General features: G+C 35.6%; 1 protein-coding gene across 3 annotated transcripts in view; it reads right to left on the bottom strand.

The window, feature by feature from the left end:
* Window positions 1–2,876: 2,876 nt before the first annotated feature.
* Window positions 2,877–26,591, bottom strand: part of Marf1 (meiosis regulator and mRNA stability factor 1-like protein) — a 655,603-nt gene continuing 631,888 nt past the window's right edge. For all 3 annotated transcript variants that reach the window (XM_090397518.1, XM_090397519.1, XM_090397520.1), the window contains 2 exons: window positions 16,586–16,738; window positions 2,877–4,309 (listed from right to left, as the gene is read on the bottom strand). In XM_090397518.1, the coding sequence (XP_090253644.1) occupies window positions 3,585–4,309; window positions 16,586–16,738 (878 nt within the window). In that variant the 3' untranslated portion in view covers window positions 2,877–3,584. The remainder of the gene's footprint in view (window positions 4,310–16,585; window positions 16,739–26,591) is intronic.

Raw genomic sequence — 26,591 nt, 5'->3', positions numbered from 1 at the left:
TTAAAGTCCTACGAGAAGCACCCTCTATGAGTGCTGCTAGCTGGAGGCCTAAGAATTAGTTTCCCAAATCTTTGAAAACTTTAGTTGACCATAATAAGTTGCAAGAACAAGGACTCTTATAAATATTTGTAAACAATTAAAAACAGAAACTACCTTATGTGAAGTAAATTTATTGGCTGTCAAGTTTTTGCCAAGTATCATAGTATGATAACAGTGGAACACAATAAAAGAATTAATTTTAAAAAGTGTCACTACAATGCACTTTAAACAAGAAATGTAAATTCCTGATTATCTTATTTTTTTATTCTTATTTAAAATTTTATTTTATATATTTTAAATTGGAAATTTACTGACTGTTGTCTTCCTTATCTGTAGAGATGTTTTTTAAAATTGATTCTTCCATTGAATTTTATTTTGTGTTCCATTGTTATCGTACTGAAGATGCCTTTGATATTTATGTGAAAATTTTGCAGCTAAAGTTAAATTTTAGTTAAACTTAAGTTTCCATCTTCAATTCTTTATAAAGATGACAGCTTATGTATGTAAATTGAAGCAGAACCTTTTAAACACATGGAACAGAGAAGGGAGGAAGTAGATCCTTAGGTGAGCCAGCTTTAAATGAGGCTTGAAAGCAGGCAGAGATTATATTTCTTTCAAGTTCTGTCTATTTTTTTTCTGAAGTGCTCTGGATACAGGGCATATTAATGCTATTACTGTAGTCTGAATATTTGGAGGGATAATTTGTAGATCTTTTTGGCATTGCAACTATTGAAGAGGAAGGTTGATGCATAAAGGCAAGTTCAGTTATAAGGGAAGCCTGGGTAGGACAGAGGCTTTGTTGACAAGGGTTTTGTTAACACCATATTGTTAAGGGAGGAGGGGGGGGGAAGTTTATGCATCTTCCTTGTGGGTAATTTCTGTAAACTGAGAAAGAAAGGGTACCATTGGGCAGATATGTGATTTTAATATCTAAAAAAGGGCTATTGTTATTTAAAAAAAATTTTTTTTACAGTGAACTGGATTCTTGGGTGCTGGCTGTTGAGGTGTAGGACAGAAGAGTAATGTATCTAAGCCATGTGCCCAGATAGAGAACACATCAATATACCATATCTTAGCCAGATAGAAGATCTGAGAATGGCAGTATCAAGAGCATGTTTTTCAAAATGCTCCATATAGAAACTGGCCAGAGTTGGAGAAAGCCCAAGAATACTATACTCTTTAATTTTTTAAAGATATCAATAATATTGAGGGGGAGGGGGTGCATTTTTCAGTAAATTTAAAGTGTCAGAACTGAAAGTCTTTAATAATGTCTAGAGCTGACATTATTAAAGCTCACCATGATATCACTACTCTTTGAATTTTGGATTCAAGATCTGAAATACATGGAATGTTTCAAAGATAACTTGCCTTTATGCACCAACCTTCCTATTCAACAGTTGCAATGCCAAAAAGATTTACAAATTATCCTTCCCAATATCATTAATATTCCTTAAAAAAATTAAAGAGTAGAGCATTCTTGGGCTTTCTCTAACTCTGGTAATGATATCACTAGTGTTTAAATTTTGGATTCAAGATCTGGAATACGTGGAATTATTTTTTAAATAAGATAAAGTGTGGTAATTGGAATTAAAGATTTAGCTAACTGTTTGACTGATTTAAAGGAGGGGTAGAGCCAGTAGCATTTACTATGGGATGGAGGGGTAACTGGGTTTATGAATTTTAGGCATTCTGTATATCTGGGGGGGGGGGAGGAGACAGAAACTATAAGGTTTAATTTTTTTAAAAAAAAAAATTCAGCAGGCCAAGATGTGACATTTAGAAAGCCTTTTAACCCCCCCCCCTACTTATAAAGGGGGGGGTGTTTAAAAGGTGGTCTACTTTATAAGTAGACCACTACTAATAAACTGCTAGATTATTGTTATTTTTTTTTTACGCATTCTGTTCACTCTTTATAGGATATGACTAAAACAGCCTTGCTTACTCCATATGGAAATGTAAAGTGTTAGTGGATTTATATTTTATTTATATGTTTCAACTAGTGCACATGCAATTTCTTTAATTAATATGCTATTTAATATCTCTTGATTGCTAGATCCAAATACTAGTTCAGCTGAGAGCAGCATAAAATGGTAGATGGTATGATGTTTATGTGAAGTTCTCCGAGCTATGATGGTATTTTATTACTGTTTGCAAAATTTACTTGTCTGCGAAATGCAAAAAATAATCATTTTGTTTGTTACAGTAAAAATTTGCCAATTTCGTTATACTTTTAACAAATTTGTGATTATGGAGCCTGTATACAGAGGAAATGGTGTACATTCAAATTCGTTAGTACAATATCCTCCTCTTTATAGTGTTTTTATTCCACTCCGCTTGGTGCAGGGTCTGCTATGATCATGCGACTGTAGGAAACTCCAAATGGCTTGTCACAGAGTCTGACTGTGGAAGATGGGGCAAATTTTATGACTAGATGTGTGTGTGTGTGTTCACTGAGCCAGTGTGCCTGTCCTGGGGTACAAAAAAAAAAAAAAAAAAAAAAAAGTTTTCAGGTGAAAACTACCCCTACCTCACCCTTAGTCGAAAGAGACCAGATAAAGGTTCCTCATGTCTTGGACAGGATTCGAACCCAGGTCTTTCTGACTAAAGGGCATCTATAATTACATAACAAACAACAGCAGGAAGGTATTTTAACAAATATTTTGCTATGTAGGTATGCTAATCTCTGACACCAAAAAACAAATGCTTTTATTAAATAGTAATTATAAATTAAATAAAAAAATCAAACCCTAAACCAAACTTTCTAATTTGTATATATATAATTTATCTACTTGAATTATTAGTATTATTTTTGGACAGCATAAGAACATCACTACCAGCAGTATACAAGATCTTTTATTTTGATAAACAGTGCCACTGATTATACAACAGATAGTCTGTACAGTGAAATTCATTGTTTCCACAATTAGTTTTCAATATTTTACACATTCATTATACCAGATTTTGATATGTACACAACAATAATAATCTTATAATCGAGGGCATTATTTAACATTAACTATCCATTCACCAAGCATTCTCTCTCTTCACACACACATGCAGTATTAACTATATTTAACTTATTAGAAATTATCTTGATAAAATCCAGTCAAATGCACTTTTATGCAAATAATGAAAATCAACTTTTAGTTATAATAATGTGCTGTTCTACAAAATGAACTTTCATTTCATGCAATGATTACTTTATGGCAGTTCACATATGCTAATTTTTCATACCCCATTACAAAACTGGAAATCAAGAAATGTAATGGAAAACATAAAATTAGTACAGAAATATTAATATATTTCTATAGTAATTTTATTTTTTGAAAGGAAGTAATAAATCTACTAGATGAAGATTGGAGAGGGAAGATGACTAACACTTAGCTGGATGATAGGATTTATTCAAAAGCTTGTTCACTTAAAAATATTAAATTAAACATTAGTAAAGTGATTACACATGCAGAATTCTATATAAATTATTATTTTTCATGCATAATTAACTTATAGCATTAAATCTAAGTAACAGGAAAAATCATTTGTCAGAACTAGGGTTGGGAATTCAGTGGCACAGAGAACTGAGCTGCTATCCTACTACGGGTACGTGTTCGACCAGATATTCTGGTAGGTGTACTTTGTGTACTAGGAAAACGTCCTTCACTACTATCAAATGACCTATTTCCTAGACTGGTAAGATCTTCATAAGAAATGGAATCGGGTCTGGTTTTTTGTTCTACAGTTTGAGGCATGTTTGATGTTAATGACATGGATGGCATATATATAAAAGTTGATTTCTCTGATACATTATATGGTAGTGATGTTTTAACATAGAAGTCTTTAGAACTAGATGAAGTTGCTGGAACACAGTTTTCTGATGACACACTTTCAGATGTTACCGATAAGATTCCTTGAAAATCTATGTTTGAAGATATCTCACCAGAGTTTCTGGTTACCACGTTGATGTTATTCACTTCAAAGTTACTGTGGACTGTTTTTGATGCAGGCAAAGCAGATGGATGAATCTGTTGTGGAAGTTGACAGGTATGTGAAGAGTAATATCCCATTGGAGATGGACATGAAGGTGCTGATTTTGATCCACAAGTATAACATAATGCAGATGAAGAACTTGATTTATCAGAAGTTGAGATCAGTGTCCTCAGAATGCAATCTGCATTCTGATGTGATGACGACAGTGTATTTCTAACATTCAAAGTTACAGGCAAGTTTTCGTTCACAAGAAATGGATTTTGAATTTCACAAACATTTCCAAATTCTGAAAGAAAAAAATAAATAAATGGTGGTTACACACAAAAATCATTACACAATGTTTTCGTACAGAATCAGAAAACTTTTAAGGAACTGTCATTATTTTAGTATACTGATTTACAGAAATTAAACTTAAAAATGTCTTAAACTAGTTACTTTAGTTTGAAATGTTTATTTAAGTGGCTTATTACTCTTAGGATACCACATCGAATGAGTGCAGAAGGTCCCATTTTCACAAAAAAATTGAACCAGCATTCCCAGATATGCTTTTGGAACAATACATCACATTTTCTCAATATCCAATTTCCAAGATGCTTTCATTAAGGAAGCATTAAGTTTACAAACTGGACAGAAAGAGACTTGTAGGTCAATCTGGTGAAGAAGATTTGCTATTTTTTCTGATAGTCCTTTAACATATGGAAGACAAATTCTAAAAACTTCTTGAGGAGGATTAAGATGAAGGCCATAATTATTAATTATTTTATCAACAGTTTTTGCCTTATTCTGCATCAACCTAATGTCAGTCTGCTTCTCTGCATACAGAAAACCAACTCATACTGCAAATACATTAATGCTAACTCACATCACCCCTATCAGAAATATGGTGTAGTTAAATCTTTAGTTGACAGAGCTCATAAAACCTGTGCCACTAATTCTTTTCTAAACAAACTGTTATCACATAGCATATATATTATGTGCTTTCTATTTAGATGTTCTTACGTTCATCTCTTCTTACTGTAGTATAGTCGACAATTCTAGAGAAATAAATAATTCATTTAGGTAGGTGACTTCCATGATTATTTATTTATTATTATATCTTCCACTTACGTCTCGATTATTAAATCAATTTGTGTCAGATGATAATACATTTGTAATAATAGGTTGTAAATGTGGGGTTACAAAACTAATGAAATTCTTGGAGATAAATTTATATGTTGGTTATACACATGACTTTAAATTTTTCAGGAAATGACAACGTATACTAAAATATTAATTAAAAAACTTTATTTAAACAATATTTCAGCAGTTACATTGCCATCTTTTGGGAACATAAAACTATGATATGTGCATGCAAGCATTAACAATGAGCAAATGAGGCTGAAGAAGGCAACTGGTGTTGGTCCTAGAATCCTAAAGGTCCCCCTAGCAGGCTAAATTGGGTTGTCTTGGCTGTTGGGCTAATGTTCTTAGGATGCAAGTTTCCCAAATTTGGGGCAGTCTCATGCACCCAAATTTGTTGATATTTGGGAAGTTTTTTTTAGAGCTGAGGAGAGTCTTTCATATTTATATTTGCTACGGTGTAGTAAAGTGGCTTTCTTCTAGTGTATTCTGTGGTGGGTATCTAATGCATGGTCTGCAAGTCCCGAGTGGATGTATTGGTGAAACCGGATGTAGTCTTTGTGTTCGGATATCCTGATGTAGAAAGTATTTTTAACTTGGGTATAGTTATGTTAAAGATACCAAGCAATTTTAAACCTGGTTTTACTCCATTTTTTCCAAGTCAGCAAACAGACAAAATGTCAAGTTTGCACCTGCAATTTATGCAAGACTAGCTGATCCCACAGGTAGTGCAAGACCAAGGCAACTCGTGGTAGAGGTGGAGCAAGCTCTGATCACAAACTTGACATTTTGTCTGCTTGCTGACTTTGAAAAAATGGAGTAAAACGAGGTTTAAAATTGCTTGGTATCTTTAACATAACTATACCCAAGTTAAAAATACTTTCTACATCTATATCTCCTCCTGAGATTTTTATTTAATAAGGTTATAACACCTTATGGTAACTCGTTTTGGTAAAATACTTACAAGCTCTGCATTACTAAATCTTGGTATTTCCAGCCTGGCTCCCCACTGATGAGACCTCAATAAAGGTCGAAAGCGGTCTGGGTAGTGGCCCCTTGCCTTTAATACAAAACATCATACATCCCCTTCTTGGAGATGTGTTTTGGCATTAAGGGTAAATATTAAGATTAGTGATCAGAGCTTGCTCCACTCTACCACGAGTTGCCTTGGTCTTGCACTACCTGTGGGATCAGCTAGTCTTGCATAAATTGCAGGCGCAAACTTGACATTTTGTCTGTTTGCTGACTTGGAAAAAATGGAGTAAAACCAGGATATCCTGATATTAGCTGTCCTGTGCGTTTGGCCTTGAGTATACCAAGGGACCTGGTATACTCAAGGTAGGTCCAGGGGAAGTGGCTGGTATTTGGTGGAGCAGATAAGGGATGCCAATTTCTTATGTGGTTTGTAACAGGTAGTCAGGTCATATTTTTTTTTTTAGGATTTTTGTGAGCTTTTCAGATGTGCCCTGGATATAGGGAATGGTGATAGATTTAGTGTAATCTCTGTTAAGAAGGGGGGATTGTGGTTAACTGGTTTTAACATTTTCTGGATTTTTTGGAGGTTGTAGCCATTGGCTAAGAAGGCGTTAAGGATATGGTTAAGTTCAGTAGTTAGGGCATTATTATCTGAACAGATTAATTTAGCCCTGTTATATAGGGTTTTTATAATCCCATATTGTTGTGAGGGGAGTGGTGTGATTGCTGGTGAATGTATCTACCTGTATGGGTCAGTTTTCTGTAAACAGAGATCCATCAGGCTGGCATGTAATCAGTGTGTCTAGAAAAGGGAGACTGTTGTTTGCCTTTTCCAAGGTGAACTGGATTGTGGGTTTTTGTGGGGCTGAGTTTAAGGCTTTTTCTTCAAAAGTATCCATAAAGAATTTACCAGGGGTGGGAAGAGTGGAGAACCCATTGCTGTTCCCTCTATTTGTTTGTAGAATTTTCCTTGCCAAACGAAATAGCCTGAGTTCATGGTGAACTGAAATAGGGCTGACATATCAGAAGGAATTTGGCTTGGATGAGATCAAAAATTCCCACTCTATATCCAAGCAATGGTTTTTCCAAAGGGTATGTGATGAAAAATGGGCAAATGATGAAAAAAAAAACATGTTGGGAATGGCATGAGACAAAACCCCCAGGTTCATTCACAGCCTACACTAAGACTAAAATACTTGCAAATTCATCATTAAAAAAGTTATCTGTGCCCCAGCTTTTTTTTTTAATGACTACCATTTAGCCCTATCAAAATCTCACTTTGATGAAAGTAAATACAGAAAATTTGCCGTCTGTGCCAATGCCAGTTCTGGTCCCTCACAAGAGCCACTGGGTGCAACTTTTTGTTCATCTTTGCTTCCACCTCTTTCTCATCCAAATGGATGAATTGCAACACCACCTCAAGGTAGACCTTCTGGCATCATTCTTCTCATCCAACTCCTAAATAGATGGTGAGTGCAAATCACTCGCAACCATCTATGTAGCTATTGATGCAACTCTTTTTCATCCAAATAGAGGCATTGCAACATTACCTAAAGATAAGGCTAACCTTCTGGTATCATTCTTCTCATCCAATTCCTTACATAGATGAAGGCAAATCATCTCCTTTGCCGGCAAAGGTTGGTCGATTGGTAGAGCCTCTGCTACTAATGGCTCAGTTAAGTAAGTTTGAGTGCAGTTAGTAGTTGGAAGGGGACCAATTGTTCGATGCTGTTGGCACACACTCCCTCGATGAGTCTTTGGACTCCCTTGAGGTGTCAAATAATAATAATAATTTTCTACCAGGAACATTGCAGCATATGCCTCCAGCATCCTTCTACAAGAAAGACATTAAAAAAACCTAAAACTACATGGATACCAAAAAGCTCTCAGTCTTGATGTAACCCTCCCTCCTCAGTTGTGCCCAAGAGATGTGCTCCTGAACTAACACCTGTTCTTTATTAGCTATACACTCTATTATACTCAGCTCACATCCACCATATAGAATGGATGCAAGACTACATACAGCTGATTCTTAAAAGAAGTGTTTACCATCCAGCTATCAACCTATGAGGTTGGTCTGAAAAGTTCTCAGCCTAACAAATGAAAAAAAGGAAATTAAAATTTTAAAATTATTTTTATTTTTCAACATAATCTCCCTTAAGACTAATACATTTATTCCAGCAATGCTCCAGTGCCATTATCCTGTTCCTGTAGTGGTTCTCAGTAAGATCTGCAAAATACCCCTCTACCAATCACCTCTTGATTCGAAGAAAAATGCTGACCAGCAAGGAAGAGTTTTAGTTTTGGGAAGAGAGAGAAGCCAAATCTGGGGAATAGGGTGAATTGTTGGAACATAAGTGCAGATCCCTTAATTTTTTCATTGCCAAAACACCTATATGGGCAGGTGTATTGTCCTGATGAACGATGATTTTTTTTCCTTCTGCAAACCGGATCTTTACTCACAAATTTTTTTTGTCTAGTCTGGTTAAAAGATTGGAATAATATTCCCCAGTTATTGTTTTACCCTTTTCAAGCTAATTAACAAACAAAATGCCTTTAGCATCACAAAACACTAATGGCATGAACTTTCCTGCTGTTGGAACAGACTTTTTATTCTTTGGCGCTGAACAACTGGCTTCTGTACACTGTTTTGACTGCAGTTTGGATTCTAGTGTGTAATGGTGCATCATTCATATTAATAAACCGATGCACAAAATCAGTTTTATTCTTGTTAAAATGCTCCAAGCACTGTTCAGAGATTTTCATGTAAGTGCGTTTTTGATCTGCTGTGAGCAAGCGTGGCACCCATCTTGCGCAAAGTTTTTTCATTTGCAATTCTTCATGCAAAATATATCCTACACGTTCTTTTGAAATGCCTATAGTCTCAGCAATTTCACACACTTTGACTTGCTCATCATCCAATACCATATGTACTTGATCAATGATTTCTGGTGTTGTTACACTCTTTTGGACATCCTTCACATGGATTATCTTCAAGGTTGGTACAGCCACGTTTAAACTCGGATGCCCATTTCTTAATTTTCGAAAATGAAGGAGAAGAGTGCCCATAAACTTTTATGAACTTCGAATGAATTTCTTTTGGCATTAAACCTTCTTTTACAAAGAATTTTATAACCACATGATACTCAATTTTATTCGTTTCAAGGGATACAGACAACACTTTTGCTTCAGACAGCTGTATAAAACAAACTACTTGATAGAATGACTTGCAATTTCACATGGATGCTTATGACAGATGTACCAACTTAGAAAAAAAAAATCTTGCCGATAGTGTTGCCATCTATGGTCAAGGCCGAGAACTTTACATACTACCCTCGTACTGCTGTCACCTCAGTGTTGTCCAAAGTAATGGAGAAGGTCATCAACATTCAATTTCAACATCTGGAGAACTGTCAACTAATCAATGACCACCAATATGGACGTCATCAACCAAGATCCATAGTAGATCTCCTGAACTATATCATCCACCTCTGGATACATGCCATAGAATAAGTTTGGAGAAATCTATGCTGTTGCACTTGACATTTCCATTTGATAGGGTCTAGTATCAAAGACATCAACAAATTGTCATGTTATTTGTTGTCTTCCTCTCTTTTGTAAGAGGATTATGCTTTTCTCTTCAGATTTTTCTATTAATGCAGATGTTTCTCAAGGATCAGAAAGATGTGGAAAGTCTTTTACCTTGGGTGTGTAATATGTTAAAACCAAGAAATTTTATGCTTGGTTTTAATCCCTTTCCCAATATAAAATCTTGTATGAAGAAAAATAAGAAAAAAATTTTTCTATACCGATTTTACTTGGAAATAAATTATACAAAATACTTGTAATTGAATTAATGTTTACCTCAATTTTTTTGCTGTATTGAATCTGGTAAAATATTAGAGTAAATTGTTAAAATATTTAAGAACCATTGAAATTGTACAAACAAAGAAATAGCTCAGACAGGATTAGACATATAGACCTGAGGCTAGCGAAAATCGCGAATTCGACGGGCTCTGGGTTTTCTTGCTCCACTCAGCAACAGTGGGGTGGCGGAGAAAACCCCTCCAAGAATATCCGGGCAATTTAATCTGAGGTCGTTCCAAGGTCGGGAGAGTAGGATAAAAGGGATGAAATTGAAGGGCCAAAGCGCTCTGTTCCTAGCTTTCGCTTCCAGTCTCATCTCGAAGAGGTTCCTATGTCCAGCCGTTCCAAGGATGGGAGAGTCACGTCCTGCCAGCAAAAGTCCCACCGCGAAGTTTCTAGACGATCTCCGAGTACGCTGTATCATCGTTGCCAAGAACTAGTGACTGAATGTGGTTTTCACCTGAAGGAAGAGAAATGTGGTCGTGATCTCTAGGATCTAATGTACTGAACTAGCTGACGAGGTTGCAAGTAAGAATTTTCCAGAACTTTCCTAGATTGTGAATAGTAATGCTAAGAATGCCGATCTCATAGTTAGCGTAAAGAACATTCATGAAGTTGGAAAGTCGTACTTCTAATTAACGTTGAACTAATTGTTTACAGAGTTCAGCGAAAATTGCTAATGTTATGTGATGAAGGGGAAATTGATTGTAAAGTTTAGTTATGCCTAATTCTCTTTTAGCCCAAGTTAAGTTACGTTAGAGTGTATATATGTCTATCCATGTGTCTGATTGTTATGAGCATGTATATTGTTTTATGTCAAAAGGCTTAAGTGAGAAATGCTAATTTTAAAAAATATATATAAAAATATATAAATGCTAATCTGTTTGGCTTTTCATAAATGCTAATCTAATCGAGCGGAGAACCAGACACGTGTTTTACTTTGTTTCCATTGTTATTTAGCTGAGTTAATCAGAGATAGATATTTTGATATGTGTGGATTTAATCTTTGTAATTACCTTGATTTAGAATGAATAAACAGTTTTGTTCGTTAATAGCTTGCCTGATTCTGACTTGCCAATGCACTGTCTCATAAAACATAGAACCTGTGTGTCCTGAAGATAGAGTAGCCAGAACTGACTGATTTTTAGTTTTTAACGTTGCTTGAATTAGAATTAAACTTCAGAGATATTTCCATGTTGAGCTGGATGTTTCTCTTGCATGTATGGGAAAGACATGCAATTTCTCTACATGATCTTTAATGGTGAAGTCGAAAAAACAAATAAATTTTTAAAGATCAGTGCAAGAGAAAGTCAGCAAGATATACAAGGTAATTGGTTCTAGCCCGAAGCACTTCCTGAATCTAGACTAAGTACACGTGAAAATTAGTATACTTGCGACTTTGAGAAGGGGGGAAAGTAATTTATAGCTAGAGAGGATTAAGAGCGATTTAACTAGCTCAAGCAATGACTACAAACTCGGTATTACGACATAGGGAAAAGAATATAAAGGTGCAGTTTGAAGGTTTGATGATAAGTAAACAAATAAATAAATAAAGGTAAAAGAGATTAATGTTTACTTATCAAACTTTCAAACTGTGCATTTATATATATTTTTTCCCTATCAGTCGTAATACCGAGTTTGTAGTCGTTGCTTGAGCTAGTTCAATCACTCTTAATCCTCTCTGGCTATAAATTACTTTCCCCCCTTCTCAAGGTCGCAAGTATACTAATTTTCACGTGTACTTAGTCTAGATTCAGGAAGTGCTTCGGGCTGGAACCAATTCCCTTGTCTCTCACTGACTTTCTCTTGCACTGATCTTTAAAAATTTATTTATTTTATCATTGTCGGACCTCTGCTGGCAGGACATGACTCCCCCCCCCATCCTTGGAACGGCTGGACACAGGAACCTCTTCGAGACGAGACTGGAAGCGAGAGCCAGGAACAGAGCTTTGGCCCTTCGATTTCTCCCTTTTATCCTTCTCTCCCGACCTTGGAACGGCCCCTCAGATTAAACTGCCCGGATATTCTTGGAGGGGTTTTCTCTGCCACCCCACTGTTTCTGAGTTCTGGAGGGAAAACCCAGAGCCCGTTGAATTCGCGATTTTTGCTAGCCTCAGGTCTATATGTCTAATCCTGTCTGAGCTATTTCTTTGTTTGTACAATTTCAGTAGCTCTTAAATATTTTAACTATTTACTCTAATATTTTACCAAATTCAATACAGCAAAAAAATTGAGGTAAACATTAATTCAATTACAAGTATTTTGTATAATTTGTTATTTCCAAGTAAAATCGGTATAGAAAAATTTTGTTATAATTTTATTTCATACAAGATTTCACACCAAATATATATTTATATATTACATACACACACATACACACCACATATATAAATAGACTTACCATAATTTTTTTTTTTTTTTAATCAAACTGGGACATTTTTGAGAGTTTGCTCAAAACAGAAAGTAATACCTTCTATGCTAAGTACTTATGATTCGAAAGGTTAAATAACAGAGTGGTTAACAAAAAACAACATTTCGTAGTAATAATTTTTAATTACTCTTAACTGAACATAATTTATTATTAAAAAGTTATTAATATTTATCACTAGCGTGAACTTTCTTTAAACATTCTTTGTTATTTTTAATCGCATCAAAAAATTCACTACAATTTAGTTCACTATTAAGTTTGCAGCGCAATACAGCTTTTATTGTTGATTCAGCCATTCTACCTCTTTCTCCAGACATATGTTATTCATTATTGAGAATATCCTTTCAACAGGTGAACATGTATTCTATAATTTGGACAAGATTGGGTAATGAAATGTTATTTTCTTTGAAATGACTGAATAGTTGTATCCATTTTTCTTTGCAACATGTATTTTTCAAAATGTCATAGTTTGCCGACCAAAAAGCTTTTGCAATCACCACTTCATCGAACAGTTCATCCATGTTTATTGCATTATTTGCAAGAGTTTCATTAATTTTTTCACCTGAAGCTTCAATTTCCGACCAAGTTAATTCATTGTTGTTTATCCAAGTAAAAGATTCTGCTCCACCAAAGCTCAATGTAAGAAAGACATCGGTCATAAAATTTTGTCAACTCTTGTAGTATTGTATTAATATTTCCATTATTTTCCAGTATTCTAAAAAGCTTTTCTGCTTTTTAAGGTATAAATTTATTATCACGCCTTTCCTCAAGATTTGTTTTTAATTTTCTAAGTTCAATGACAATATCTGTTCACTCACTGTTGTACTTTCCATAATCAAGATAGATTTGTTAAACAATTTGAGTTGCCTGTGCACAAACCACAAATACATTTCACCACAATCATTATCAAAGAACTGTTTTATCATCACCGGACAGTGTTCTTGTGAAATAAAATATGATTTCAGTCCCTCATAGATTTCAAGTATTCTGTCAATAGCTGGAAGTAGCGAAAGAAAAAGGGTGTTGCCATGTTGAAGAACCCTTTTTATACTCTACATCTACAATTTCACAGAACGCTTTTAGTTGAGTGACTCGAACCGTATAAATGTGGAAATATTAATAAATTTTGACTACTAAGGCTTCTATTTCAATAGGTAGAACATCAACTGCAGTTTGAAGACAGTTGTGAACGATGTGAGCACTGCAACCAATGACCACAATATTTCTTCCTAGTTCCTTCTTCAATCGACTTTAAATATTGTTTTCTCCTCTCCGTTTTACATCCCCAAAATTGGTATTGCAGTTATCTCCACAAAATCCAATAATTTTTTTTGTTATGAGTTTTCATAACTGACATTAAATGGTTTGTCACTATTTCTGCAGTTTCACCGGGAACTGATTGAAAGTCTAAAAGTTTAACTTTTACTCCACAATCTGATGCAAAATACTGCACAACACATGGCACAGTTTTAATTTCTTTCCTGTTGGAAGAATCAATTGATATCGTCACAAAATTTGTTTTGTTTAAATCTTCAAAAAGTTGCTGAAACAACAGTGGCTCAATCACATTAACAATGACAGCTTCACATTTTTTTCTACCCAGTCCAAACTTTGTTTCAAAAAAAGCTTTGATATCAATTTAGATGAACAATCAGCAGACTTAAAGCTGAGATTGTGAATAGCAACATGAAATGCAAAAGTTGCTTCTTTAGCAGTTATTAAAAATTCTTTGTCACTTGGATCAGCACCTTTAAAATATGACTATCTTTGAGAAAGTTCCTGCCGTTGCTAGACTAGCCTTATGTTTCGCACATGTCAAGTGATTTTTTATGTCCAAATGCCCACCATGAGCCACAGAAAATTCTGAAGAGCACTCTTCACATTTCACTTTGTCAATATGACCACAAACTTTTTTTCAAAAACAGATAATCCTTTTTTAATTCATTTTGGGGTTAAATTAATTTAATGAAGTAAAAAAAATCACAAACAACACGCCGAAAAGAAACACCGACTCGCCATCTAAACTCAACTAAGATTGCGCATGCTCAACAATGACTTGCAACGCAGCGTACAGGCCAGAGTCAAAGTGGGGTATTCGTGTTGCCGAATCGGCATTTTCCGAGGCTGCATTTTTTGTACTGCGTGTATATTCTGCACTTTTAAATTTTTACCAAATAACCGGGACAAAATGACAAACTGGGCAGGACGCCGGGATCATATCTTCAAACTGGGACGTACGGTAAGCCCACACACACATGCTCTGCTTTCACTGACCTTATACTAATTCATCATTTTGCTGATGATAGCACTCTCCATTCATGCAATAAACCTTGCAGTACTCAAACATTCTCAAGGTTTAAGATCACCTATGATAAATACTCTAAACACTAATCTTCTCAGTATCCTGCAATGGAGATTATGGAGAGAGTAAACTACTCACCTTTAATGCTTCCAAAACATAGTTTTGCTTCAAAAAATAACTTAGTTCTTCTCCACATAATTCTTGATAATGTTCAACTTAATAGTCAAAACCAGAGTTCTCTTCTTGGACTGTTATTCCTAGTTTTTGCTGGCATAATCACATCACTTCTATAGCATCTTCAGCATCCTTGAGTGAAAAAATTTAATGAAGTAAAAAAAATCACAAACAACACGCCGAAAAGAAACACCGACTCGCCATCTAAACTCAACTAAGATTGCGCATGCTCAACAATGACTTGCAACGCAGCGTACAGGCCAGAGTCAAAGTGGGGTATTCGTGTTGCCGAATCGGCATTTTCCGAGGCTGCATTTTTTGTACTGCGTGTATATTCTGCACTTTTAAATTTTTACCAAATAACCGGGACAAAATGACAAACTGGGCAGGACGCCGGGATCATATCTTCAAACTGGGACGTACGGTAAGCCCACACACACATGCTCTGCTTTCACTGACCTTATACTAATTCATCATTTTGCTGATGATAGCACTCTCCATTCATGCAATAAACCTTGCAGTACTCAAACATTCTCAAGGTTTAAGATCACCTATGATAAATACTCTAAACACTAATCTTCTCAGTATCCTGCAATGGAGATTATGGAGAGAGTAAACTACTCACCTTTAATGCTTCCAAAACATAGTTTTGCTTCAAAAAATAACTTAGTTCTTCTCCACATAATTCTTGATAATGTTCAACTTAATAGTCAAAACCAGAGTTCTCTTCTTGGACTGTTATTCCTAGTTTTTGCTGGCATAATCACATCACTTCTATAGCATCTTCAGCATCCTTGAGTGAAAAACTTGACAGTTTTTTCACTCAAGGTAATACTTCTCTCCTGTCCAGTTGATTACAATTCTCAATCTGCTCAATCTTGGAATACTACTTTCATATCTGGGATGGTGCAATCCAGAAGAGAGCAGTTCAGCTGATTGATGACTAACTTTTACACTCCGTTCAGCTGTTGTCTCATACAGTTTCTGCATTGTGCCTCTTTTACAGATATTTTCATGGTCACCGTTTAAGCATAACTAGAATTCATCACCCCCCCCCCCCATTTTTGCTAAACCTATAGGAAAAAGAGCAGAAGCTGCCTAACATCCTTTTACAATTGAACTGTAAACTCATTGAAAACTTGTTACTGCCATCTTTCATTTCACATTTTATTCCATTTACATCCACCTCAGTTCTGTGGAATAGCCTTTCTCATGAAATATTTCTCCAGGACCACAACCTTCCAGCTCTTCAAGAAGAATATCAATTACTTTAGTTTTTAAGATTACTTCACTTTTTGACTCCAGTGCATAGACAGCATTTATCTGCAACAGCCTCCTGAGTATGGGGAGAAAAAAAAAAAGAAAAAAGGATACACTGGCCAAGACTGAGTATAAGGTTCAAACAATTTGAACTTTCTTCAAGTAGTCGAATTTTATACTCTGAGTCTGAGTGATTACTGACAGCATCAACCTTGAAGCATTGCATAACAGCTTTTAAAGTCATTAACAATGCACATATTATATTAAAAATCATATCTAATAATGTTATAATTATTAAATATTTTAAAACATAAGGTACAAATAACCTTAAAATCTGTTCAGTTAAAATTCATTTTATGCATTGCTAAATGTCAAGTATAAAATAAAGAACAATAAACAACCCTCAACAAACATGCTAAACTATAATTCTTTCCTACCTTGAGTAGCAGGAAGAGGTGATTCAAACCCCATCAAATCTTGGTCTGAGGTAGCTTTGAGTTCTGGCTCCAGAATTGGAGAAGGTACCCCACTAGGTATTGGCTGACTTAATAAATCAACTGGAGAATTTCTTATATGTAGAAGCTCTTGCTCTGAAAAACATATTGCCATAAAAATCTTTTTCTATACTAAAATGGAGTTGGAAAAAAATAATAAATAATACAATGCATAAATAATATTTTTAAAGAATAATTTCTGATGATTAATGGTCCACTTACTATTTCAGGATCAAACCTAGATAACTGGGATGAGATCTTCATCCCAGTTATAAGTAATATGGAAAATATGAAAGGGCATTTGAAGCAATGCCTAATCTTCTCTTTCTGAGGGTGTTTGATGTTTTATGGCACAAGGATCGCTGTGGTCATATTGCACCAGTAAATGATTATAGCAGTATACAAGTTGAAAAATAGTAAAAATGGAATAAATAGATATAAGAATGAATATAAAGTAGTTCTAAAAAGAAAGATGTACAAAGACAAGTATAAAAAAAGATGGATAAAAAACAGGTGTAAAATGCTAGTAGCAAGGCTTGTATGTTGGTCAAACATAACTGGTAATTAGTTTACGGAATTAACAATGCATAAAAAGTATATTAATTAAAGGTAACTTTAATGAATAACTTCTATATTTCGGCAATGTCATGTTGCCATCTTCAGGAACATAAAGATATGGTATGTGCATGCAGGCACTAACAAAAGCAAATGAGGAAGAAAGCAAGAAACTACTATTGTTCCTAAAGTCCTAATGGTGCCCTCTGGTGGGCTAATTTGGTTGTCTTGGCCATTGGGCTGAAGTTCTCATAATGTAAGTCTCCCAAATTTGGGGTAGTTTCATGCATCCAAATTTGTTGAGGTTAGGAACGTTTTTTTAGAGCTGCTGATGATTCCTTGAACAATCTTTCGTATTTAAACTTCCTGTGGTGTATTATTTTCGTTTTCTTCCAACGAATTCTATGGTGGGTATCTAAGGCATGGTCTGCTAGCCCAGAACATATCTTTATGTTCTCGAAGATGGCAACGTGACATTGCCGAAATATAGAAGTTATTCATTAAAGTTACCTTTAATTAATATACTTTTTATGCGTTGTTAATTCCGTAAACTAATTACCAGTTAGGTGTAAAATGATTTATATAAAAAAAAAACGATGTAAAAAGTTCATAAAACAAAAAACAAGGTTTAAAGGGTATATACAAGAAATAACACTGTATAAATAAATAATCTTTGCATGGTAAAAGATATTAACTGTCAGTAAAAATTTAAAAACAAAAGCTACGTTCGTGGAGTGTGATAAAATCTGCCTGAGAGTATTGAGCTCAGATTGTGAATACGGCTAAAATAATGACTGCACCCAGGACATGAAGGCAGATGATGGATAGTGAGAATGAGCTGGCCTAGCTACAAAATCTCCTGCAGCCTCCTTTCCCCTTGATCCTAATGGCATTTGGAATCCAACAGATGCATACGTGCAAGTTTAGCTTCCAACTTAGAGAGGAGGTGTTGGATTCGGTCCTGGATTTTTGGGTTCCTGTAGCTCTAGAATTTTTAGTGCTTGAAGAGAACCTCATGAGTCAGAATATACTGTGAACCTTTGGTAGAGATGTATTTTAATGCATGCACTCACACATATAGTTCAGCTGTCAAGTTGATACACTCTAGTGCAGTGTTCACACTTTTCTGACCACAGTCCATAATAAAAAATGTATTTTACATTTTGACCACACATGCACCAACTATATATATATATATATATATGTGTGTGTGTGTATGTATGTGTGATGTCAAGATTTTACTTGGCTATATGACATAATTCAAGGAATTTAATGACTAATAGACAATGAGTGATACCAAAATAAAAACAACTATTATTTGAATGCACAACTAGTTTCGTCTTCTTAGTAAACTTCATTGGGAGTGCATAACATGAAAAGAGAAATACAAAAATATACATCACAAGAGAACAACAGCTATAAATTAACTTGCAAACATATTGCTGACATTCTAGATGCCACAGTATTGTTGGGCACATTCACAAGGGCATAATCGTGTGTATGCCAAAGCTGGATAGCTGAAGAGTGACAATTGGATAGGTTATAGCTAAGGTTAGTATTAAGTTGGACCACATTGAGGATAATTTCTGTTGATGCCATATTCTTCTCTCCAGCTCGTCGTAGCATCTAAAACTGTTTCTGATTTGTTCCAGATCACTGAAGAGTGACAGAATCTTCAGCATTAGGGTGAGCAGAATTAAGAATGTGATTGGATGGCTAGCTCTACTTCTGCTATACATGTCTCTCACTTGTTCTTTCATATGCAACTCAATGGAGTTCTTTGTCCAGCCAAAATAGTGCGCAATGTAGTGACACCAAAGACGATAAACTCTTGAATACTTTAGGCTGTTATGTTTCGGCACAGGTGTACTGAGTAAGGAATGGAGTTTGGATAGGAGTAAAAGAAGTGCGGATTTTCAATTTCTTGAGAATTTTAGCTAACTTTGGTGAAACAGAGTTGAAATAGAGTGGAGATATTATTATCCCAAGACACTATGGAGTCAAAGACTCATCTAGGAGGTCTCTTTGTCATACACACAGCTCATCATACGCACCTCAAACACACTCAAATTTTCTGCAGACACCACACTCTCAGGCAAGGCATTCCAATCATTTCAACTCTGCATGCAAAAAACGTACTTCTCACTCCACTGTTCACATCCTCCTTATATGGCATTCAGGGATGATCTCTGGTTCAACCCTGATCCACCGTTTTCTGTAAAACCTCTCCAACATTGATCCTATAACAACCCCTTACTAACTTGTGGGCCTCAATCATATTATCCCTCTTCCTCCTATCCACTAGAGTCTGTAAATTGCATCTTCTCAACCGTTCCTCATATTCAACTTTCCAGAGATCAGAAACTACCTTAGTCATCTCTGGACCCTTTTTCAACATCTCTTCATCCTTTTGAAAACTAGCTGACCAAATCTGTGCACAGTAGTCGACGTGTGGCCTAATCAAAACCTTATACAATAGAACAAGAATCTCCTTACTTCTACAAGTCAGTGTCACATCATTCCCAGAATTCATTATGTTGTCCTTTAAAACCCAGACTGCCCTTTTCCACCTTAACAATAAGGAAGCCAACAGGAAGCTACAGATTTCTTGGGAAGGTGCTCTAATTTAGAACATTCCTGAAATCCAATCTACCTCGGTGTGACTCTTGATCACACCCTTTCATATAAAACACACACAGAAAAAAAGAAGGCAAAAGTGAATGCAAGAAACAACATGCTAAGAAAGCTTACCTCCTCCCAAATAGGGTGCAGACCCTAGCACACTGAGATCTTTTGCCTTGGCCCTTTACTATTCTTCTGCTGAATATGCCTGGTATGGTCCAAATCCTGCCATGCTGAAAAACTTGATGCAGCATTGAATGAAAGCTGCTGCTTAATTACAGGATGCCTGAAACCAACACCACTAAAAGATCTGTATACTTTGGATGGTATTGCACCCCCTTCAATACAAAGATCTGCATTCTCAGCTGACAAAAGAAGCAGAAAAATGAATGATGAATGCCACCCACTATTCAGCCTGATCACAGTGCCCAAAGACTAAGATCCTGACATAGTTGCTAGGAAGCTATAATAAAAAACCCTCCAGAGACAAGACTTCAACAATGACTTACACTATACCCTGAGAATCATACTAGTATTCCAACAACTGAACATCTTCCACGTGGTGTCCACTTGTACTGGAATACTCAGAAAAGCCTCAACGGGCTTCAAACAACAGGACACTGCAAACAAAGCCTCATCAAATGGGGCTACCTCACTGGACCAGATAATTGTGAGTGTCGGACAAGCCAGTCCACGGAACACCTTTCTTCAATCACCTTGCACAAAAGAGGACCTTATATCCTGCACAGAAAGAGCAGTTGATTGCACAAGATACTGGAGGAACATCTGACCATATTTATTGTATATAACTTATATAGTTTCTTTCTTCATATTTTACTTATTATTCCCTGAATAATTCACCTATCAAATTTAAGCTGTTCTCATTTGTAATATATCCTAATTTGTTGTAAATAATGTACCACTTATTTACTACTGTACCACTTGTGTTTGGATACAAAATAAATAAATTATGTTGTCCTCACAATTTTGGCAATGTGTCCCCTAAATTTCAGATCCTTATCCACTATCATCCCAAGATCTCTTACTACCTCCAACAATACATCATCACCAAGCATAAATTTTACATCCTATCTTTGTATCCCAAATTTTAAAAATCTTACATTTTGCAACATTGAACTCGTATCCCCATTTCTGTGCCTATTCACTCAATTTATTCAAGTCTTCTTATAAGGCCATAACATCTTCTCTACTCTTCATAGTTCATCCCAACTGTGCATCATCTGCAAACAACTGAATATTCCCATCCAAATCTTTGCCAATATCATTAACATACAGGTTAAACAGCAATGGTCCCATAAAACAGACCCCTGAGGCACACCAATAGTGACTTTCCTCTTCCTGGATATTGCTCTCCCATACAACTTGCTGATACCTATCAGATATCCAGTCTCCGATCCAATGCACTAATCTAATATCCAACCCCATTCATTCTACTTTGACTATCAATGCAGTAATCTATCAAAAGCCTTTGCAAAATCCAAGTATACTACTGTGTATCCTCTCCTCCATCCAAGGAAGCTGTCACCTTATTGTAATAAGTAAGCAGACCACTAACACATGACCTCCCTTTAGCAAATCCATGCTGTCCATCAAATATAAAATCATTGTTATTAACCCATTTCTAGATCCTAGTTCCCATCAGCTTCTCCAACAATTAACCACAACAGCTGACACACAGATAGGCCTATAATTTGATGCTTGAGTTATGTCAAGGCAGATGTCAACTCCCTGGCACGTTCCTTCAGAATATGTGGTGATATATTATCAAGTCCCAAAGCCTTATTAACATTAAGTTTGCTCAATTCTCCATACCTCTCTCGCTCACTTACAGTCAGCATCTCCTCCCCATCATCAACTGCTCTCAATCTCTCCATGATGTCATATTCACAAGAATGAAAGACCTTTATTAACTGCTCATGAAGTATCTCCACTATATCTTCTGCAGCAGCTGTCCTTATACCATTTTCTCCAATCCATGTCATCCTTCCATAATCATTTTTTTTTTTTTTTTTTTTTTGCTGGCTACATATCAAAAGAACTCCCTAGGATTCTTTTTGGCTTTATTAGCTAACTGCTGCTCATACTTCACTTTTTCTACCCTTACCAAACAAGTCACACTCCTTGCCTGGTCTTTGTAATCCTCATGGATTTGGTTATTACCACTTCTCTTATGCTGCCTCCATAATGCCTTTTTTCTCTGTATAGCATGTTTAATCAATCTAACAGATAAGCTTAAGTGTTGATGGTTATTCACAACTTATTTTTAATGGTATTATCAACACCAAACAATTTTATCAAAAGATGTTTTATGAACTGCTTAAATATTGCTGAATTTCAAATCAGCATCATTGGAGCACAACACAGCTTGTATATGTTATAGTAGAAAATTTATTTTTCACTTGGTTAGACTATAATAAATTTAGTTTAATCCTTTATCCAAGTGTGAGCAAACAAAGTTTGCGCCTGAAAGTATCTTCAGGACTGGGGTAAGGTGGTACAACACCGGTCAACTCGTTGCATAGGTGGAGCAAGCTAACATCACTCCTATCTCAGTAAAGGTCGAAACTAGTCTGGGTAGTGGCCCTTCTCTTAATGCATAACATTATACATATCCGCAAGGAGATGTGTTTTGCATTATGGGAGATACTGAGATAGGAGTGATGTTACTTGCTCCACCTTTGTAACGAGTTTCCCGGTGTTGTACCACCTTACCCCAGTCCTGAAGATACTTTCAGGCGCAAACTTTGTTTGCTCACACTTGGATAAAGTATTAAACTAAATTTATTATATGTGATAGTGAGTGAAACAATATAATTGTAATGGATAAAAGGTCTAAAGTCCTATTTTGGCACCCTCTAATGTTGCAAAAAAAACATTACAGTTATGTGGGAGTTGCTCTTAAGATAAGTCTCCCAAATTTTTGGCAAACTAATGCAACCATATTTGTTTGGGTTAAGAGAATTCTTCAAAGCCATGGCTGAGACTCGATAATCTTTCAGATCTGTAACGACTTCTAAATAGCACATTCACTTTCTTCCATTTAATCCTGCGTGAAGGAGTGTCCAAAGCATGGTCTGTCAGTCCTGACTTGCCATAGTAAGAGTAGTGAATGTATTTTTTGTTTTTCCAGGTGGATGTTAACTGATCTTCCTGTTTGCACATAGTAAGCCAAGTCACAGGGAACTTCATACACTCCAGGGTGTGCTAGAGGGTGAAGTTTATCCTTAGGCAAGTGGGTCAGAGTTGCTAGTTGAACACAAGGTTTGAAAGTGATGCAAAGGCCATGTTTCATCAGTACTTTTGCTATCTTTTCTGATGAACCACTGCCATAGGGAATAGAAATGGTAATGTTGGAAGTTTATTTTTCACTTGGTTAGACTATAATATATTTAGTTTAATCCTTTATCCAAGTGTAGGAATTGTATTTTGTAGGAACTGTAGGTGTTGGTTAAGAATGTATGGTGCAGATATTCCTATTTTGTAGGAATTGTAGCTGTTGGTTAAGAATGTATGGTGCAGATATTTGAATTCTGTGGTCAGAGCTGTATCGTTAGAACAAATGGCTCCGACTCTGTGTGTAAGTGTTTTTAAAATGTCATACTGTTGGACTGGATGATGATGTGATTGTTTATGTAGGTATCTTCCTGTGTGTGGTGGCTTTCTGTAAATAGAAAAAGATAGTGATCCATTTGAAAGGTAAGTGACTAATGTGTCAAGAACCTTCTTCAGATCCAACTGTTTTCTCTTGATCCCAGGTCATCTCCTTCCCTTTTTGTCTACACATGCATTCGCATCCTCTTGGAGCATCCACCTTTCTCACGCTGTGTTCCTCTGTCCACCCTGAGCCTCCCTGTTTCCCTGTCTGTCTTGCACACCCGTTTTCCCATTCTCTATACTCATGCCACTCACTTCTTCATTCGTTCTTCAATCTCTCCTGTCTTACTTTCCTGTTCTTCTACATCACTTCCCACTCAATCAGATTCATTCTCTGCACTCACTTCTCTACCTTCCAGCAGCAGTCTCTCCAAGCAACTCACACCAAAACCACTCAAATACAGTCCATCGCTCTTAAACAACTCATTTTGTCATTCAAACTCATTCCACACATTAACAGCACTCCTTTTCTCTCACACATTTCTGCTAACATTTCATTCATAATCCTTGCTCTCTGCCTCATCTCACTGTCGCCATACCTGGGCAACGCGCTTACTACCTTCCCCATCACACTATTTTCTTTTATCCATCTCAACAACCTCCTGATATCCAATCTGATGTGTTCTTTGTTTGCAGTCAAGTCATTTGTACTTATTACAACTACCAATTCTTTTGCTCACTTATTTCTCATACCTAATGCCTCAATCACTTTACTCATTCTACATCCAGTAAAACATACTTTATGCATCATCTCGTCCAACACACCTTTAATAATTTAATATAAAGCCTTTTATATCAGTATTATTGTCAAGTACAGTTATCAGGTTAATTAAATAGTAGCTTATAGACAGTCTGTTTAGACTAACTGTTTTCCTGAAAGGTTGTAAGAAGAAACTGTTTCTTTGGTGGTCTCTTCTTCTTCATTGAGGAAGAAGTTAGCATATTTACTTAATGAAGAAATGATGCAAAGCTTTTGGGGTGGATAATGATGAGATTGCACATGAATATATCTGTTGGTATGTGTGGGTTTTCTATAAATAGAGATCTTCAGTTTATCTGACACATGAGTGTGCTTGACATCCAGGAACAGGAGAGAACCATTAATTTCCAATTCCAAGGCAAATTGTATTCTTGGATTTCGATTGCTGAGATGGTTCACGAATTCCTTTAAAGAATCTGGTCCATTGTTCAAAATTGAGAAAACATCATCAATATACCTTTTCCATAATCCAGGCTTTAATGAGAAGGAAATGATTGCTGTTTCTCAAAGGATTCTAAATATAAATTTGCTAATATAGCAGAGATGACGGATTGCCCATGGGCAAGCTGAAGTTTTGTTTGTAAGTAGTATTTTTAAGAAAGTAATCAGAATTTATGCAATGGGACAGGAGTGGCATAATTTACACATATCAACAGATACTACTTTCATGTGCAATCTCATCATTATCCACCCCAAAAGCTTTGCATCATTTCTACATTAGGTAAACATATTTGCTCCCTCCTCAGTGAAAAGGAAGACATCACCAAAGACCTACAGTTTCTTCTTACAACCTTTCAGAAAAATGGTTATCCTAAAAAGTGTTTGTAACCTACTATTTAATCCACCTGTTCACCATACTGAAGATAGTATGGATGTAAAATGCTTTATATCTCTACCATATATCAGCTCTGTTTCACCAAAATTAGCTAAAATTCTCAAGAAATTTAAAATCTGCACTTCTTTTACTCGATCTAAACTCCATTCCTTACTTGGTACATCTAAACTGAAGCATGACAGCCTGAAGTATCCGGAGTTTATCGTCTTTGGTTTAACTGCAATGTAATATGTTTTAGTCAGACTGAGAAATCCATTAAGTTGTGCATGGAAAAACATGTGAGGGACATCATATATGGCAGAAATAGAGTCATAAAAAAATAGCAGAAATAGAGCACACTATCTAATCATGTTCTTAATTTTGCTCACCCTAATGAGGAGGATTATCACTCATCCAGTGATATGGAAGAAATCAGAAAACATTTTTAGATGCTATGATGAGCTTGAGAGAAAAATTGTGTGAATCAACAGAAATTGTCCTCAATCCAGTCCATCTTAATACTAACCTTAGCTATAATCTACCTGATTGCTACTCTTCAGCTATCCAGCTTTGGAGTACACTAGATCATGCCCATGTGAACCTGCCCAACAATATTATGACATCCGGAATGCATTCAAATGTCAGCAATACATTTGCAAATTAATTTATAGATGTTGTTTCTCTTGTAATGTATATTTTTGTATTTCTATTTTCATGTTATGCACCCAATCAAGTTTTCTAAGAAGAAAAATCTAGTTGTGTATTCAAATAATAGTTTTTTTTTTCTGTTTAGGTGTCTCTCGGCTTCTATATATGTATGTGTGTATATATAATTAAAGAAATTTAATGACTAGAAGCTAAAGTGTTGTTAATTAAAATAAATATTATCTTATTCCAGTGTGCCTTATAAACTCTTAGTTACATAAACACAAGCACATGTAAAAGCCAAGAAGCAAAAGGTGGCAAAGTGCATGTAGCTTACTCCACATTTATCCCAAGTTACCTTGGTGTTGTACTACCTCTATGATTAGCTCTCTCCATCAGAGAAAAATTAAACACAAGCACACACTAAACAGAAAAAAGTTTCACAAAACAATAATGTCTAAACTACCTGTAATAAAGTAAAAACAGAAATTTAACAATGAATATCAAACATGAATTTTATTAAAATTTAACTATAACATAGGGAAAACCCATCAAAATAAACAAAAATAGAAATTAGGAAATATATTTAATCCCATGGGTGTACTCACCATAAAACATAGGATTCATTTTTATTCATAGTAATAAACACAGTTTTGCACACTGAGTTTATTCTTTCAGAAGACGAATGAAAATGTCCTTGTATCTTGATAAATATCCCCTTTCCAAAAGACATCATAATGCAAATACAAGTATGGTGTCTATTGTATATTATACATAATATATTGTGTACTGTAGAACTTGTACAGTATAAGTATATTACACATATTATTATTATTACGTGACACCTTCCAACTACTAACTGCACTAAAACTCGCTTA

Source organism: Typopeltis vanoorti, chromosome 9 (genome assembly GCF_054136105.1).
Source record: "Typopeltis vanoorti isolate ZY-2024b chromosome 9, IOZ_Tvanoo_1.0, whole genome shotgun sequence".
NCBI lineage: Eukaryota > Metazoa > Arthropoda > Arachnida > Uropygi > Thelyphonidae > Typopeltis > Typopeltis vanoorti.
Note: the sequence above shows the minus strand (reverse complement) of the source record. Positions and strands in the feature narration are given on the sequence as shown.